General features: G+C 39.4%; 1 protein-coding gene across 1 annotated transcript; it reads left to right on the plus strand.

The window, feature by feature from the left end:
• Window positions 1–1,800: 1,800 nt before the first annotated feature.
• Window positions 1,801–9,064, plus strand: NR0B1 (nuclear receptor subfamily 0 group B member 1; the record flags this gene model as incomplete). The annotated part of the gene is given in 2 exon segments (XM_034754891.1): window positions 1,801–2,048; window positions 8,929–9,064. A coding segment is annotated over 1 exon segment (246 nt), but the record flags the coding sequence as incomplete, so codon positions are not given.
• Window positions 9,065–18,541: the final 9,477 nt, after the last annotated feature.

An 18,541-nucleotide genomic window follows, 5' to 3' on the forward strand; every position in this document is an offset into this window, starting at 1 on the left:
TCCAGGGCTGTCCCATTTTATGGGCTTAGATCAGCCTGGGGTCCTGTTTTTTTCCCTACCTCAGAGGTGGCAATGCTGGAAGAGTGGCCGACTATCTTTTTCCCTTACTGGTCCAACTTTCCAACTATTAGAAAACTTAGGCCTGGGCTACACTGGAAAATTAGGTTGGTTTAATTACATCAGTCCAGGGTGTGAAAAATCCACACCTCTGAGCAGCATAGACCATAAACCAACCTAAGTCCCTATAATTCTTCTGTGGATTTAGCTATGGCATCTCAGGGAGGTGAATTAACTAGAGCAAGAGGGGAACCCCTCCTATGAACAAAGGCAGTGTCTACAGTGAAGCAGCTGTGCTGCTTTAGCATTTTAAGTGTAGACAAGCCCTTTGCATGCTTGGGGAAAGAGGGGAAGAATAGGTGGTGGTGCTGTGGGGTCCTTTTCAGGTAGAGAGCACTTTGTCCAGTTAGAGTCTGAAAGCCACAGGTATTAAATGACCTGTCTCTTGAGGTGGGCAGTGTAAATTTATTTCTCTTTTGTCCTAGTAGAAAAATCTCTCCTCTTTCCTGTTCATCCAGGCATTTGAGAGGGGTCTTGCCAGTTACAATTCATACATGACTAATAAGAACTAGCTAAAGTGCTTTTTATTTTGTGTTAAATAATTGCCTCTGAACACCATCTTTCCACTTTCTTTGTTACAAAAAATTAATCCATGGAGGTGATAGTAATAGCCAATAGTCACTGTTTTTTTCTTTCTGAACTTGCAACTTTGCAAATTCAACTGCTGCACCACAAGCCATGCAGTAAGCATTATGGTTTGGTTTCTTAAAATAATCAGGTGGTAATTCATAACTGCGGTTAAGAAATAATGGATCAAAGTGTGCTTGATTGATAAGGTTTTCAAAGAATAAAAAATTAACAATTCTCAAGATTTAGAAACAGAATCTGGCTCGATTAAATGAGGAAAGCTTGTATACATGTACGCATAGTTTGTTTAAAAAACAATATTTTTATATAATCTCACAAAATCAGATGTTAGCAGTTGATTTATATTTCAGGTAGATTTTTAAAAATAAAATAGCTTGTTATGCTCAGATAGTAGATAATGTTTTCACCCCTCAGCTCACAGAGAGCTGAGAAGCTTGTCAAACTTAAACCAAGAGGAAAGGTACTGAACTTGCAAACAACTCCACTCCCCTATTTTGTTTAGTTAGAAAGCAAACATCCTATCACATCTTAGAGTTAACTTCCTTATCTGCAATCTGACGCTTGTTCCAATGTAGCTGGCAGCAGGACACATTAATATGAATAGAGCATTTCCTAGTGGTCAACAAGTTATTAGCAAATTTGTTCCTTTTATTATCTTTACTATTTACATGGTATATTTGGCACCTTGAAGATCGTTACTGGTAACAGTCAATACTGGTTTTCCATATTTTATCACCTACAAATTATACATTTTTAAAAAACATGAATATTGGAAAATATTGTTGTAATCTAAATTTGTTGTTGCCTAACTAAGAGCAGCACTGCATGTCCAGAACAGCAACGTGGTGAGATTTTGGATTGCACTGTTAAAATCTGTGCATATCTACATGCAGGTTGGATATAATCTCTCTAGCTAGCTGAATCGTTTTCATGCAGAAAGGTAATTACATTTGGCTTGTTCCTCATCTAAGAAACTTAATATTGATGTTTATGAGTTACCAATTAGCTGGCATGCTGCAGGATGGCCAACTTCCATGAGTTGTTTTATAGATAAAAACTTCGTAAACGGACATTTAGTTTCCTGTTTTTCTTTCAGATCTGCCAGGGCTGCAGTGTGTACAGTATATCCAGGGACTGCAGAGGGAAGCACAGCAAGCTCTAAATGAACACGTCACACTGATTCATCGAGGGGACCAGGCCAGATTTGCCAAGCTGAATGTTGTTCTTTCCTTGCTGAGATCCATTAATGCTAACGTAATTGCTGAACTATTCTTTAGGCCCATCATTGGAACAGTGAACATGGATGACATGCTGCTGGAGATGCTTTGTGCAAAGTTATAAAGGCATGTATACAAATAAATCCATTACTAAGGAATTCCTAGAGCAGAATAGTGTAAAGTACTGTAAATAAACTAACTTATTCTTTTTACATAGATAGTATTTTTGTATTCAGTAATAAAATGTTCAAGTTCTGACATTTTTATTAAACTTATTGTTTTCAGAATAGGATGTACAGCCATTAAAATAGATGCCTTTTAAACCATTAATGAAGAGGTTTTAGTTTCCAAAGTGAGATGAATATTCTCTGTCTTTGAATAAAGGTCACACTGATCTGTGTTATGTTTTCAAAATGAGCAACCCCCACTTTTCCCCAAAGCATTGTTGTTTTACATTTTAACACATTTATTTGGAAAGCCAAAAATAGGATAAAAGAGCCAAATTACTTTGCACATTTCAGTTCCATTAAATAAGATACCTTAGTCACAGCGATCTTTGTAGTTGAACTATGGGACTCAGCCATAACCGCTGAAGTCAGTAAAGTCTCTGACTATATCAGGCTTTGGATCAGGTCTGTATTGAATAGTTAAGAGAACCATTTACCTACGGGCTTGTGTACATTGGGAAATTGGCCAGAATAGCTATTGCATAATAAATTATTGTGCAATAGTTATTCTGGAATAGCTCCTTGCGTGGACACTATATTGTGAAATAAAGTCACTTTATTCTGGAATAATTAGTATGCTTCCAAAACAGAGTAATTGTTCTGGAAAAAAGTCACCGTTCATTACCATAAAAATTACTCCACAATATCTATTCCAGTCAATTTTCCCATATAGACAAGCCTTTAGATAATGTGTTGCAAACATTTCAAAATTGATTGTTAAGAATAATTCAGATACTTCCAAAGCCTGTGGCAAAACATTAAATTTAACATATGTTGGACTCTGGGGAAAAAGAACTATGGCCTGGTCTACGCTGGTGGTGGGGGAGTTCCGATCTAAAAGTTACACAACTTCAGCTACGTGAATGACGTAGCTGAAGTTGACGTACTTAGATCTACTTACCATAGTGTCTTCACCGCGGTGAGTTGACTGCTTTCGCTCCCCCGTCGACTCTGCCTGTGCCTCTTGCCAAGCTGGAGTACAGGAGTCGATGGGAGAGCGCTTGGGGATCGATTTATCGCGTCTAGACTAGATGCGATAAATTGATCCCTGCTGGATCGATTGCTGCCCGCCGATCCGGCTGGTAGTGAAGACAAACCCTCAGTCTTCTAAACACAGCAAACTCTTTACAAAGTCCCAAGAACTGTTGGTAGACCACAGACAGTTGATTTGTTTCCCCCCTTGGCATTTGCTATAAAAACTAGAATTCAGTGGGCCAAATTCTGATCTTGGTTCCACCTGCGGAAACATAAAATTACTCCACTGAAAGTATGGAGTTACTCTGGATTTACCTCACTGTTACTGCAATCAGAATCTGGCCCACTGTGCTTAGTAACCTATACATGACTCACTTAGGTTTTAAATTCATTTTCCGTATTTGTTTGTCTTAGCCTATTGACTGTGCCCTCAACATTCTTTTTGTTCCTTCTTTGCTAGTTTGTTTATATTATCAAGGACAAATCAAAGTCAGAAAATGAAAAAAACACTTGTTAGATCATGTAGTTCACCTTTCTGCTAATGTGAATAGTTCCCTATAGCAAATCATTCCCGTTCTCTGATTTTCCCAGTCCCAGCGCTCTGCAGCAAAAATTTAAAAGGCATATAACATTAAGGACCCATTCCACACTAGGACAATAACCCACTGCTGACAATGGCTGGCTGCAATAAGTTCTCCTAGCCATTGAAAATGGTTTAGTTTTAATGTAGATGAGGGAGTGCGGAAACAAAAGAAACATTTTCAACAGGGAAAGTATGATGATTATCAAGGACCATGTTGAAAACAGTTTTGGCCAATCTATATTATTAGCTAGGCACTTCCAATTCCTGCGGAAGAGGAGAGCTGGCATGGTCGGAGGAAACATGTTGGTGACAGTCATTATTGGCAATGGATCATTTTCCTAGTTATAAGGTTAGTTTTCTTACAGATTTTTTTTTGCACTAAATACCATTTAACCAGCAATATTTAATGACAAAACTAACTATAATGAGGGGGTTACAATTTAAAAACTAATGCTCAAAGTGTATTTCTTACAAAACTGAATTAAAAAGAGACTAGGTGGGGGAGGTAATATCTTCATTTGGACCAACTTCTGTTAGTGAAAGCAACAAGCTTTCAAGCTACACAGACCTGAAGAAACGTTCTGTGTAGCTCAAAAGCTTGTCTCTTTCACCAACAGAAGTTGGTCCAATAGAAGATATTACCTCACCCGCCTTGTTTCTCTAATATCCTGGGACCAACACGGCTACAACAACACTGCAAACAAAAAGGTAAATTAAAACATCTCATGAAATGATTTTTTTTTTCACCGTTAAGTGGTTTAGGTTGGGACTGACATTGCTTCTGTTACTATGGGCTTTCTATTTATTAAAAGGAATTCTTTCAACAAAAATAATGGTCTTGTTGGTGATTAGCCCTTATACAGCCATTCAAGGAAGATCCCATCCTATACCCACTTAGAGCTGGCTATGTAAGGGGTGGCCGTTAGAGCTGGTTGTATTGAAAAGGATTGGTTTAAAATTTTCTGTTTTTCTAACAAAATTGGGAAAAAAAAACTTTTGTTGTTTTTCCTTCTTCTCCCCTTACCAATTCTCTCCTGCTTTTCCAGTAGCGAGTGGGGGGGGGGAGAAAATTGAGCTGAACTGCTTCAATCTAAACAAAGCCAATCACTGATGGAACTGAAACTTTATGTAATAACCTCTCCTAATGCCATGCGTTTTGTAAAACCTCTTAAAACATGATAAGGGTGTTCCTAGCTCTCATGAAAGTTATGTTGGGGGTGGGGAGCCAGCTCACAGAGTCTTTGTTAACCCCAACCTCGGTACACCCTATGCAAAGGCCAGGGATAATCACAGCCCCTGTGCCCAGGGAAAGGCAGGAACTTTTCTCTGCATTCCCCTACTTGGGCACAAATTGTCCCAAAGATGGTAGGGGGGGAAGTGTAGTCAAGGCTGCATATCCCAACCAGCAGAGTTGGCCAGGAGGGGCAGTCTGCATCATAGGCGCTGACTCTGTGGCTGGAGCACTCACTGGAGGAAAAAAAAAAAAAAGTGGGCGCTCAGCACTCACCCAGCCACAGCTGTTTTGCAGCTCAGGGAGGGGCTTATGAGAGGGCAGAGAGCAGTGGCTTCAGGGAGGGGGTGGAGCAGGAGTGGGAAGAGGCAGAGAGGGACTTTGGGGGAGGGGTGGAGTGAGGGCAGGGCCTTGTGCCAGAGCTTGGATGGAGCACCCCCTGGGGAAAAGTAAAACTCAATACCTATGGTCTGCATCCAAATGGATTATTATTTGTAGTAATAGTATTACAGGAGTGCCAATGATCTCCAATCATGGACCAGGACCCCATTGTGCTAGGTGCTGTACAAACACAGAACAAAAAGTTCCTCCCCGAAAAAGTGAAAGCACAGCTTGCATGCTACATAGCTTTGGCAGGGACTGTGTCTCCTGAGAGACAATCTCCTCTGGAGCTTCCTCAGGAGAGAGGTCACTCTGCACCACTTAGTCCTGGCTTGTGTCTTAAAGGCACAGTCAGGTTCTTAAATTCGTAAGATAAACTGACAGCTAAATATACCAACAACAAATTGTAAAATAGTTTTATGAACTTAGAATAATTGGCTGAGTTTTCAAAGGCCTAATGCTCAAGTTGCTGGAATTTCTCTCTGGGTCTGTTTGTATGTTCCATGGTAACTTTTGAATGCTGTATCTGATCAATTCCAAAAAATATCAGGGAACATTCTAGGCATCAGTGGGAAGAACCCTATACATTTTGGGGAGGAATCAGGAAATGAGAGGCACAGGTTGCCCTTTCCTCTGGTTAGCAGATCCACAGTTTGAAGTGCCTCTGCCATTGTCTATAGATCAAAGAACTGTCTGAAGGCAGCCATTAACACCTTTCAGCATAACAATACCCTGAGCTCATCTCTACCCATCTTCTCAATAGAGTTTAACCTGTTGCCACCCTGAATGACATCTTCCAGACAGAGAACAGTAAGGGTTGGGGAAAATGGGAGTGCACGCAGCCCCTAGCATGGGGGAATGGGGCACACAGGATCCCTGGCAGGAAGGCGATTGGGGGACCCTGATAGAGGGACCCTAATAGAGGGATGGGGGAGATTGGGGACACACAGAGCCTCCAGCTTGGGGGGCAAAAGGGAGAATAGAGGGCAGAGCCCCTGGGAGAGAGGGAAGAGGGAACGGAGTACACATAGAAACCTTGGTATGGGGGGAGGGGAGCACAGAATCCCTGGCAGAGGGAAGATTAGAGGACTCTGGTATGGAAGGGAATGGGGGTGCACACGGAGCCCCTGCCATAGTGAAGGGAGAAAGGGAGTCCCTGATATAGGGGAGGCAGATAGAACTCCTGTTGGTAGGGGCAGATTGCGGCACCCTGGTAGGGGGAGGAAGGAGGTGAAGGAGGAACACAGAGCCCCTGCCATGGGGGTAGAAAATGGGGAACCCTGGCATATGGTAGAGAGGGAAGGAGGGCACACAGCCCCTGGAATGGGAAGGAGTGGGGAAGGGGGGACACACAGGTACTAGCATGAGAGAGTGAGTGGGAGCTGTAGGCAGTCCCTGAATCAGAGGGGGATGGGAGAGTAGCATACAGGGACTTTGGGAAGGTGGTGGGGAGGAAATGGAGGAATGCAAGGAGATCCTGGTGGGTGCAATGTGCTCTGTCTGTAGAAGCTGTGAAGTGTGCGACCCTTGAGTTGGTTTCCAAGGAAGTCCTATAAGCCAACACCTTAGAAAATTGCATGAGAGATATGGCAATTTTTTTTCCTTCACAAATTCAGGTCTTTTTAAAAAATGCTCTATTAAATCACTTCGTTCCTTGCACAAAGAGCTTCTGTTTCCTCGCGAAGGACCAAGGCCAGTCACTTAGACAGGTATCAAAGGAACAAATTCTGTCCCCAGTGCACAAGCCTATGGCGAGTAACCAGGCTGTGCGCTAAGGAAGAATTTTGACAGACCCGAACACTCTATGGACACTAGTGCAGCCCCAACACTGAATACCCTTCCGTGTAGTGTGCCCTCTTCACAGGGACAGTGGGGAGGGAGCAGAGAAGCATGTGACTAGAGGCACCACATAGTAGCAAATCCATAAGACATGAGGCATGATGGTAGAACTGCTGACCAGCAGGTGGTGATTGAGTGGAGAAGCCCACCAGAATGCTTCCCATTTAAGGACTATGGAACTTAAACATCCTGAGCTCAAAATCACTTCATTTTACAGAATACAGGGTGGGCATAACATGAGCACAGCTGTTCGCTCTTGAGAACAGGCATGCTAGCTATTATGTTCTGCTCTAGCTGCAAGTGGCAGAGGAGACCTATTGGCAGCCTAGAGGGAATTATAATAGTCATGGTCACAGGGAAATGTTTCCTGTCACTTTTTGGGGTGGGGGAGGTGGAGGGGGGGAGAAGAGACATTTTTGTATCACATACTGACGTGACTTTCTGTAGAAAGGGCTGGGTCAGCAATCATACCAGGTTTCCTAACGCGGCTCACTACTTCCGACTGACCCTCTTCTGTGAGAATACAATGAATGAGCCGTCTCATAACAGCATCCTGCACTCATTAGACAGACATCTACCTTACAGTAAGAATGAAGCAACTCTGGTGCATACAGAAGCAATATTATAGAAACACCTGTCCAGGACAGAGTCTAAGCCAAGTAAAAGGGCTATACTGTTAGATGTGTTGGAGAAAAGCCTACTAAAAGACTTCACAAACTATATTTCAATGTCCACGTAGGTGGAGCATAGTTAATGTATTGTGTTTTTTGTTTTTTTGACAAAAAAATGGTCGGTGTTTTTTTGGGAGAAGCTACGCTCCCAAAAGAACAGTCTTATTTATTTATTTATTTTTAATTATTCATGTTGTCTTGTTGACTTCATTGGGGCTATATATATCAGATCCACAGGATTGGGCTCACAACATGTATCTAAACAGTGTTCAGACATTTTGATAAAAACAGTTTTAATGCCAACACACCGTTCTAGTGCTAAACAATGTGGCAAAACATTGTGGGATTTTGGGGGAAACATCATCTTCTGGGCATTACAAGGATACAGTCTCGTCCTTGGATATGCTTGTACTGCTCTGAAGAGCAGCTATAGAAAAAAAACGAAAAAAAAAACCCACAACAGGCTTAATTATCTGGAGTGTTAGAATAATTGGAGTCAGGATACCTTTTCTAGAATTCTCCCAAAGGAACCAATATAGAAGATATTAGTTAACATTCTAATATACATATTGACATTATTCCCAGGCACATTTAAATGAATCCATTATTTTCTCCCTAACATTGGCGCCCTGAGCACTGCTCTCCTCATAAGCACATTTTCCCAGAGCTCACATATTTCACAGACATTTCAAACTGAAAGCAGCTTTTCCACAAATTTCATTTAGCAATCCTCATGGTGACAGTCCCTGCTAGATAAAGTCGCTGCTGTGCATTTTGCCCAGTAATAGCTATTGCCACCTACATCAACCTAGACACCCAGCATTTCTAGCCAGGAGTGCAATGCTAGCAATAGTGAGTTTTTAATCACAAAGTGCCATTCAGCAGGGGTTACTCTTGGGAGATACCCTTTCCTCTGAAGAGATTTGAGAAAGTAAAAATAAAAAGAAACCTCATATTTTCAGTGAACCTGGTTAAGAATGTTTCTTATAGATAAGAATTAAATGGTATTTATTCTTAATCCTCTGTTTTCTAGTTTAATGTATAACCTTTGTTCAGGTAATATTTCTAATAGTTTATTTAAAACTTTTTTTTGCAGCAGCAGTTTGCTCTTACAAATAAACTATGGACACACAACACCAACTGAGCAATATCTATTTTGCACCCAAAGAAGAGGCCATGCAAATAAAGTGTGTATTTTATGAAATGAGTGTGTGTAGCGCATTGAATCTGTTATAAGTTCTCTTCATTTTTGTCTGTTTATAGATAGAAGTACTTCCTCTAGTGGACATTCTAGCATTATAGTGAACATTAAAAACGTTCAGAAAGCCATTCAGTTATTTAGCAGTCTTTCACCAAGAAAAACAAAAATATAATAATTGAGAGATGCAAATAAATATAACAAGCCCTTTTAAAACTTGGAGAGGCACTGTTAGATCAGTGAAGTACATACTGCCTCCAGCTTTGATACATGATCAAAATCAAGCACTCTGCATTTATGATGCAGACAAGATAGATTCAAAGAGTCAAAACCACTAGAGCCGCTCTAAATTGTAGATTAACTTTGACTTACATGTCTTTAAACAAACTAGACTAATGTGGACATGAGGCTATAAGCTGGACCGTATGGACAAATACTTATCACCACAAAATAAGTAAAGGGCCAAATTTACCGCTGGTTTAAGTGCATTTCTATTAAAGTCAATAGAATTGTAGCTGCTTATGCCAGCAATGGATGTGATCCAGAATCTTTTATACATACACACCATGGTACAAACTTGTATGTGTGTGTGTGTGTGTACACACACACACACACACACACACACACACACTGATGTGTACAAGATAAAACAGCAAATTATAACATAGCAGCATAATATAGATTTTTAACAAGTTAACCCTGGAATTAGTGTAATAGTAATAACAAAACCCAGTGAGATTAGTTATATGGTTTGGAGGCTCTCTGCTGGAGAAGGAAAACTATTCCAGAAAGAGAACAAGCTAGCCAACACAACGCTGAGTCCATTCAGGCCTGCCAAAGGCACAGGAGCCCAAGCAGCAACATGCCTTGCTGGTGACAGAGAGGAACCTAGACAATCGATTATATATGTACATAAACCCACAATGGAGGTTTTTAAGAACAGGTTGGACATATGCCCATCAGGGATGCTCTTGATTTGCTTGGTCCTGCCTCAACACAAGGGGGATGGACTCGATGACCTCTTGTCCCTTCCAGCTCTAGATTCTATGATTCAATGATTACTAACAGGAGCAGCCAGCTTATCTCAGTATACTAAACTAATACAGCTGACCTCAGACCCTTTATTAGACATATATGCAATGGAAGCTGTTAAAAAGCAATAAAAGGCATCACTAAAATGAGATTCAGTGTTGCTAAACCGCTCTGAGTAGAGACAGATATTCAGACGGGAAACTTTTACTCTTAGGGGAGACTGATGTCAGCTTTCATCCCAGGATCAGGCCCACAATTCCATTTCTCCATTTAGCCTTAATGTTTTTCAGACCACAACTCTCACACAATTATCTTCAATAGGTTTATATATGTGTAATTAAGTGGAACTTTGTTAACAATTTTGTTGATGATACATAAGGAGGAAGACTTCAACCTAGTCCACTCCTTCTTAGTTGTATTGATTTTTCAGGATTATTAGGAGTAAAAACTTATTTCTTTCTCAGAAGTGAGCAATATGACTGAATACCCTTAGGGAGCAAATCTGTTCAAGGTAAAAATGGCATTTTCTTACTGAATAGAGCCCCACACTTTCATAACCAATCTCTGCAGAGTAGAACTGCACTTCCAAATGTAAAACACAACATTACAGGCCAGTTCTTTATCAGAGGTTAATGGTTGTCATTGGTATCAATGGAGCTATGCCAACTTACAGCCGCTGGAGGTTTTGTCCTTTTTTTCTATCACTAGGATAAATTCAATTTTAAATAATTTTGTTCCTCTATCACTTTCTCTAGCATCAACTACATCCAATTTTATCTTAAAAAAGAAAACAATGGAAAACAGAGTAAAAGTAGAGATGATGGGATCTACAGTAATTCTGGCTCTGGAAAGGTACCCAAGCCTGAAATGAGAACTAGAACAAATTTGTGGAAGAAGTCATTTTTCTCTTCTTGACAAGCTGGTAGTAGTTTTCTTGAAAAAGGGGAAGCCACTAAATAGTCTTATCTTGGCCACCATTTTTATTTCTTCCGAAGAACACCATTTGATATAGCCCAATTTTAAGACTGAAGTTTGATTGTAAAATATTTGCTGGGAAAAACTAACAAATAGGACATTTATGAGGAACAGAGCACTGGTTAACAATATGCATATTAATGATCACTCTAGTCTAAATGCATACCCAGAGCCACAGTGAAAGCTTTCAATGGAGTGGAATGGACGTCCCCAGCAGTATTGTTCACAATATTTGTATTAAGCCTCAACTATGTTAATTTAACCCGTTTTTTATACACACACCCACTGACCTAAAACCACTTGCCTACTTCAAACTACAAAGCAGTACACATTGAGTATGCTTCAGCTCTCCCTTGCATTATTTTTTTTTATATCTAGATCCCTTCACCCAGTGTAGAAAAGGTTTACAAATAAATGGCACTACATATTTTATTTCACTAGAGGCTGATCATGCCATCCTCACACACAGAAAATGCTCACCGATTCTAGAAAAAGGTAATGATGTTTATCACTGTCCAAGTAGGGATTCATGCTGATTGGAAAAATCTCAATCTATTCTATTGTCCCTGTTGGCCACCAAACCTCAATTAAATAAGGTAAAAATTAAGCACAGAAAAACCCAAATGACTTTGGTTTTACCAGAGATAGCCTTGCCAGAGCAAGTGCACCACAACATGTAAAATACCTAGGAGTGACTGTACCTAGGAATTTGTACCTAGGAAATAAAACATATGGCTGTGATTATAAATACTTATGGCAAATAAACTTAGATTTGATGAGGTGGAATGGTATGACTGGGAAGAGCAAATGGTGAAATAATTAACATACTGTGTCACAGGCTGTTTCTTTTCCAAGCTTCTCCTTGCATTTTGTATCATCCTGTCTCAAGAAAAAAATAAAAGAAAGAAAGAGTCTCCAGGTGTTCCTTTAGTGTGTGATGATATGAGGGAAATTAATGCTTAAATAAACAGAACTGTTGACATGACAATTTTTTTAAATATAGCTATTAAAAGTGAAGGTGAAAAATACAAAGAAATGAAGTAATGCTTCAGAGGTGTGAAAGTCTATTGTAGGTTATGAATTACAGTATGTGTACATACTGTTTTTTCGTTGATATAACTTTTATAATCCATGTATCCCATTGGATCCATGTTTTCCTTAAATAGCTCAAGTTTATCTTTTACAAGCAATAAGACAATTTCATTTCTCTTAATACTTTTATTCTGGTCAACTACATTCCTCTAGGCAGTCGTTGCTTTTGCAGCCATAGTGCAATGAACTGTGCTTATTGACTGCAGTCACAAACATTCTAAACAGCTGTATTTGTTTAATTTGGCAAATCAGAATATTTCCCCTAATACCACTGTAGTAGAATTTGTTGGGAGGAGAAATCCTCAAAATAACTCTAGCATCAATTTTTTCAAGAGCATTTTTGACACTTGAAAAATATAAAAATCAGACCAGAAAAACAATTAAGAATACCTTTTAGGGAAGATGCGTGAACTATTGAGTGTGGGCAAGATGATTGAATAGGTATTTTCAATGTCTAATTGCTATGATTCTATGAAGTGTATTATGTAAGCAATTCATTACAATATCAGCAAGTACCATTGTCTCTTTATGTATGAACTTCTTTTAATGGCTGATTTTAATGTAGCTTTTACAACTCCTTTTAAAAAAAGGAGAATGCCAAGCACCTTTCTACCATATCAGTTCAAGTGGAATTAGTATTCAGAGAAGAACATTAAAGCAGCTAGTCTCTTTTGTTTGCAACATGCACAACAAAGAATGCCTTACATCAGAAGTTAAACACTATCATTACTGCAGACCTTTTACTTCACAAATAGCATGATCTTCTATATATTAGGAATATTGCAAAATTAAGAACAGCACCAAGAGAGATAAAAGCAGAAGATGATGGATGTTTTAGAGGCTGGCAGAATCTGCAACACAGCAGGTCTCTTCTCCCCACATCTACCCTGCAATACTTTGTCAAAGGCAGCTCCCATATGTGGTGAAGAGACCCTGGGCGTTTCAAGTCTTGGAAACGCACAGTGATGCCCTCACAAGTTCATCACACTCACGTAATAAAAAGCATTCTGAACATTTTTTTGTCATGAGATCTCTGAAAAATAGAGATTGCTGCTTGTGTTTTTCCAAAGGTCCCCACAGCTCCTTCTTACAGGGATCCTGGGCCTTACTGTAATCTCAGTCCTGCCTCCAATAACAGACTGCCATTTTCTCTGCAGAATAATTAACATCATTAAGATACTTAAGTTGCAGAACCACTATCTGTGGTACATAACATACCGCTTAAATTAGCCTCTGTACTAGATGATTGGAAGGTAGATAACATAACATCTATGTTTAAAAAAGCTTCAGAGTGATCCTAGCAATTACATGCTGGTAAGTCTAACTTCAATACAAGGCAAACTGGTTGAAACTATAGTAAAGAACAGAATTCTCAGACACATATAAGAATACAGTTTGTTGGGGAAGAGTCAACATACCTTTTGTAAAAGGAAATCCTGCCTCACCAATCTATTTGAATTCCTTGAGAGAGTCAACAAACATGTGGACAAGGTTGATCCAGTGTTCTTGGACTTTCAGATAGCCTTTGACAAGGTCCCTCACCGAAAGCTCTTAAGCAAAGTAAGCAGTCATGGGATAAGAGGGAAGGTCCTCTCATGTATCAGTAACTGATTAAAAGACAGGAAACAAAGGGTAGGAATAAAAGGTCAGTTTTCACAATGAAGAGAGGTAAATAGCTGGGTCCCCTAAGGATCTACATTGAGACCTGTGCTGTTCAATATATTCATAAATTATCTGGAAAAGGGGGTGAACAGTGAGGTGGCAACATTTGCAGATGTGATACAAAATTACTCAAAAAAGTTAAAGTCCAAACCTGACTGCAAAGAGTTACAAAGTGGGTGGCTGGGCAACAAAATGGTAGATGAACTTCAATGTTGATGAGTGCAAAGTAATGCACATGGGGAAAAATAATTCCAACTTGGATTTGTCAAGAACAAATCATGTCAAACCAACTGAATAGCTTTCTTTGACAGGGTAAGAAGCCTTGTGGATGGGGGGAAAGTAGTAGATGTAGTATATTTTGACATTAGTAAGGCTTTTGATACAATCTCTCTTGACCTTCTCATAAACAAACTAGGGAAATATAGCCTAGATACAGCTATTATAAGGTGGGTGCATAACTGGTTGGAAAACCATTCCCAGAGAGTAGTTATCAATGGTTCACTGTCAAACTGGAAGGGCATAACAAGTGGGGTCCCTCAGGGATCGCTTCTGGGTCTGGTTCTGTTCAATATCTTCATCAGTGAGTTAGATAATGGCATAGAGAGTAAACTTAGAAACTTATAAAGTTTACAGATCTTAAATACCTAGGAGGGATTGCAAGTGCTTTGGAGGATAGAATTAAAATTCAAAATGATCTGAACAAACTGGAGAAATGGTCTGAAGTAAATAGGATGAAATTCAATAAGGACAAATGCAAAGTACTCCACGTAGGAAGGAACAATAATTTGCACACATACAAAATGAGAAAGACTGCCTGGGAAGGAGTATAGCAGAAAGGGATCTGGGGGTTATAGTGGATCACAATCTAAATATGAGTCAACAGTGCAACATCATTCTGGAATGTTGTATTAGCAGAAGTGTTGTAAGCAAGACATGAGACACAATTCTTCCACTCTACTCAGCTCAGATTAGGCCTCAGTTGGAGTTTGTGTCCAGTTCTGGGTGCCACATTTCAGGAAAGATGTGGACAAACTGGAGAAATTCCAGGGAGGAGCAACAAAAATGATTAAAGATCTAGAAAACATGTCCTATAAGGGAAGATTGAAAAAAAAAATGGGTTTGTTTAGTCTGGAGAAGAGAAGACATGATAACAGTTTTCAAATACATACAAGGTTGTGGGATAAAATTGTTTTCCTTAACCTCTGAGGGTAAGACGAGAAGCAATGGGCTTAAATTGCAGCAAGGGAGGTTTAGGTTGGACATTAGGAAAAACTTCCTGTCAGAGTGGTTAAGCACTGGAATAAATTGCCTAGGGAGGTTGTGGATTCTCCATCACTGGAGGGTTAGACAAACAACCTGTCAAGGATGGTCTAGAGAATACTCAGTCCTGCATGAGCGCAGGGAACTGGACTAAATGACCTACTGAGGTCTCCTCCAGTCCTACAATTCTATGATTCTTTATATACAAAAGGAGTATTTCTAAATTAGCTGTTACACTCAAGAATGAGATCTTAGAGTCATTGTGGATAGTTCTCCGAACACATCTGCTCAATATACAACAGCATTCAAAAAACTAACAATATTAGGAACCTTTAGGAAAAGGATAGATAATAAGATATACTCTATTTAAAACTGTAGTATGCCCACACTTGAATACTGCGTGCAGCTCTGATCACCCCATCTCAAAAAAAGATATATTAGAATTGGAAAAGATGCAGAGAAAGGCAAAAAAATGATTAGGTGTATGGAACAGCTTGCATACAATGAGAAATTAAAAGGACTGGGACTGTTAGTCTTAGAAAAGAGACAACTAAGGGGGGGATGTGATAGAGGTATATAAAGTCATGAATGGTGTAGAAAAAGTGAATAGGGAAGTGCTATTTACCCCTTTACACAGCACAAGAACTAGGGGTCACCTGATGAAACTAATAGGCAGCAGGTTAAAAAAAATAAAAGGAAGTACTTCTTCACACAATCAACTTGTGGAACTCATTGTCAGGGGATGTTGTGAAAGCCAAAAGTATAAGTGGGTTCAAAAAAGAATCAGATAAGTTCATGGAGGATAACTCTATCAATGGCTATTAGCCAAGTTGGTCAGTGATGGAATCCCATGCTCCAGGTGTCCCTAAACCTCCAACTGCTAGAAGCATCTGCCATTGGCCACTGAGAAAGACAGAATATTGGGCTAGATGGACCCATTGGTCTGATCCAGAATGGATGTTCTTATGCTTAAAACTAAGTCAACATTAAAAATAAGGTCATTCTATGTCTGGGTCAAAGGAAAGGTACTATGAAACCATGAACTGATGAAAAATAAAGTACTAGGGTCTGATTCTGATCACACTTACATAAGTGTAAACAAGGTGTTCTTCCCCTGCCCACAGCCATGCCCACTGATGTTAAGGGAGTTACACTAATCAACATGGCAATGAAAGAGGAATGGGAACCATGCTGATACTATCAGAAGCCCTCTTTTCAATGTATTTTTCAATAATGTGCTTATTTCTCTCTTGAGCATTAAACAGCCACTTTAGTTTTTAAAAAACATATAGATGCTTTAGGAATCTACACAGTGAACATTAAAATCTCTTAACTTCATAACACTGCTTTCTAGAATCAACAATTTCATTAGCTGTTACTTTCTGTGCCATCTTTCAATTTTCATAGGCATTTTTCTGTTGAGCTCTCCTTAAGCCAGTTCTTTTCTGTTCAATGTAAAAACCAGCTCCCTCTAAAATATTTTGTGTATGAATATTGGTGTGATGCTATTTTGTATTTTCCCAGTGCAAAAAAACCCCTCTGTGTTACTTACATTATCTTTGTGCAATTGCAGCATGCATATACAATTACTCTGTGCATGCAAATCAGATAGTTTCAAAAGCAAATATTCATTTATGCACATAGCTGTCCATTTATACATGAAATTATAGTGACTGCATATACACTTCTGAAAGTCAGACAAGAATGGATTTTGGTCCTATGAATACTGTACTTGGGACAGTCTCGTCACATAGAAAATAAAGGTTTAGAATATCTTTCGTGAGCTAACTAATATGTAAGTGTCAGGATAGGTTAAGATGGAACTAGTATTGTAGTACAAATTTTCCTTACTGCATCCTAGAATCCCTCTCCACAATGCTCATGATATCACATTGACTAATTGTTATGGATGATGTATAAAGATCATATGAATAGTGACTCTGGTGGGCTGACTCAGAATCCTATGATCATTATATTGACCAGTGAACTATTATGGACAGACATCACTATCTTTGTTGTGAGGTCAGAGTATATTTCTCCCATCAGGACAAAGGACTACCTTCTGATCTAATGGAATGCTTAGCTTTCAAAAGGTTGAAGAAAGAATATTGCCTTGCCAACAGACATTTTATTAGTGATTTGGTACTTTATAATGATTTGTAGTCCTTGTCCAATAATACAAAAGCACCTATAATGCCCTCTACATCAAGGTTCATCGCCATTTGTCACCATGGTATTCATATGATCGGTGAGTGATGAATTATGAAGGAAGAGCAGCAGAGCATCAATGGTGGAAGTCTTGCTCTGAATTAGATTGACTACAGCATATGTCATGAAATCTTATGTCATGTCTGAATAGAAGGCAAAGAAAGATTGTGTGTGTTCATCATAGGGTTCATGCAATGCCAGAACAGAACTGTTCAAAAAGGCTAACAACTGGGTTCATTCAGTTTTAGTCTTGTCACAACGTAGACTGTTTCTTGTTCTGGAGTTTTCAAATTATTTTGCAGATAAGATATCTCAGAACTGAAGTGATGTCTGCCTCCAGGATAATGGGACAAATTCAGATTCTTGCTTGTCTGGGTTTCAGCTTGTGAAATGAGCGCACAAGCTATGCTCTGCGGGTCAGATCAATTTCCCTACTGCCTGTGGACAGCCAATGGGGAAGAACTGGAGCCATTATAGGAGATGATTGTTACCCTCTTGAAAGGAAGCAAGATGACAGTATCTTTTAAAGAAGCATTTGTTAGACCCTTGATTAAGGAGCCTCTCTCACCACAGATAATCTTTCCAATTATCACCCCATCTATACATTTTGGGGGTAGACTGGAACAACTCAAACAACAACTGCTTAAAAATTAATTGTGTGTGTTCATAAATCTCTGATACATAAAACATGAGTCTTACCTCTTCCATGCTATTTGGTATGGTTATTGTTAGCTATTGGGATTACATATTATGCAATTTGTGTTATCCAAATGCAGTGTCAAGTAGAAAATTAACTGTGGTTTAACTTCAATCATAACTGCATGACCACAATGCAGATTAATTCCAGAATGAAAAAGGTGGACCAGCAATACAGAGTGACTACCAATATAGGGCTAGAGATTTAGCTGGTTTAAATCAGCACAGCTCCATTGATTTCAATAACTTTAAAAAGGCAGAAGAAAAATGGATTTCAATGGAGCTTTATCAGTTCTTTTTCATAGGTTCATAAATTCCAAGGCCAGAAGGAACCATTGTGATCACCTAGCCTGACTTCCTGTATAACACAGGCCATAGAATTTCCCCCAAATAATTCCTATAGCATGTCTTTTAGAAAAACATCCAATCTCGATTTACAAACTGTTAGTGATGGAGAATCCACCACATCCTCACCACGATCATCAAGCATGCACAGTCAACTGAGGACTATTGCACCAGTCAGAGGTGGCCACGGTTGTGGCATCACACCAGTCATTGTGTAGTGAAGTTCCCAAACCTGGCTCAATCC

The sequence above is a fragment of the Trachemys scripta genome, chromosome 1 (genome assembly GCF_013100865.1).
Source record: "Trachemys scripta elegans isolate TJP31775 chromosome 1, CAS_Tse_1.0, whole genome shotgun sequence".
NCBI classification, from domain to species: Eukaryota; Metazoa; Chordata; order Testudines; family Emydidae; genus Trachemys; species Trachemys scripta.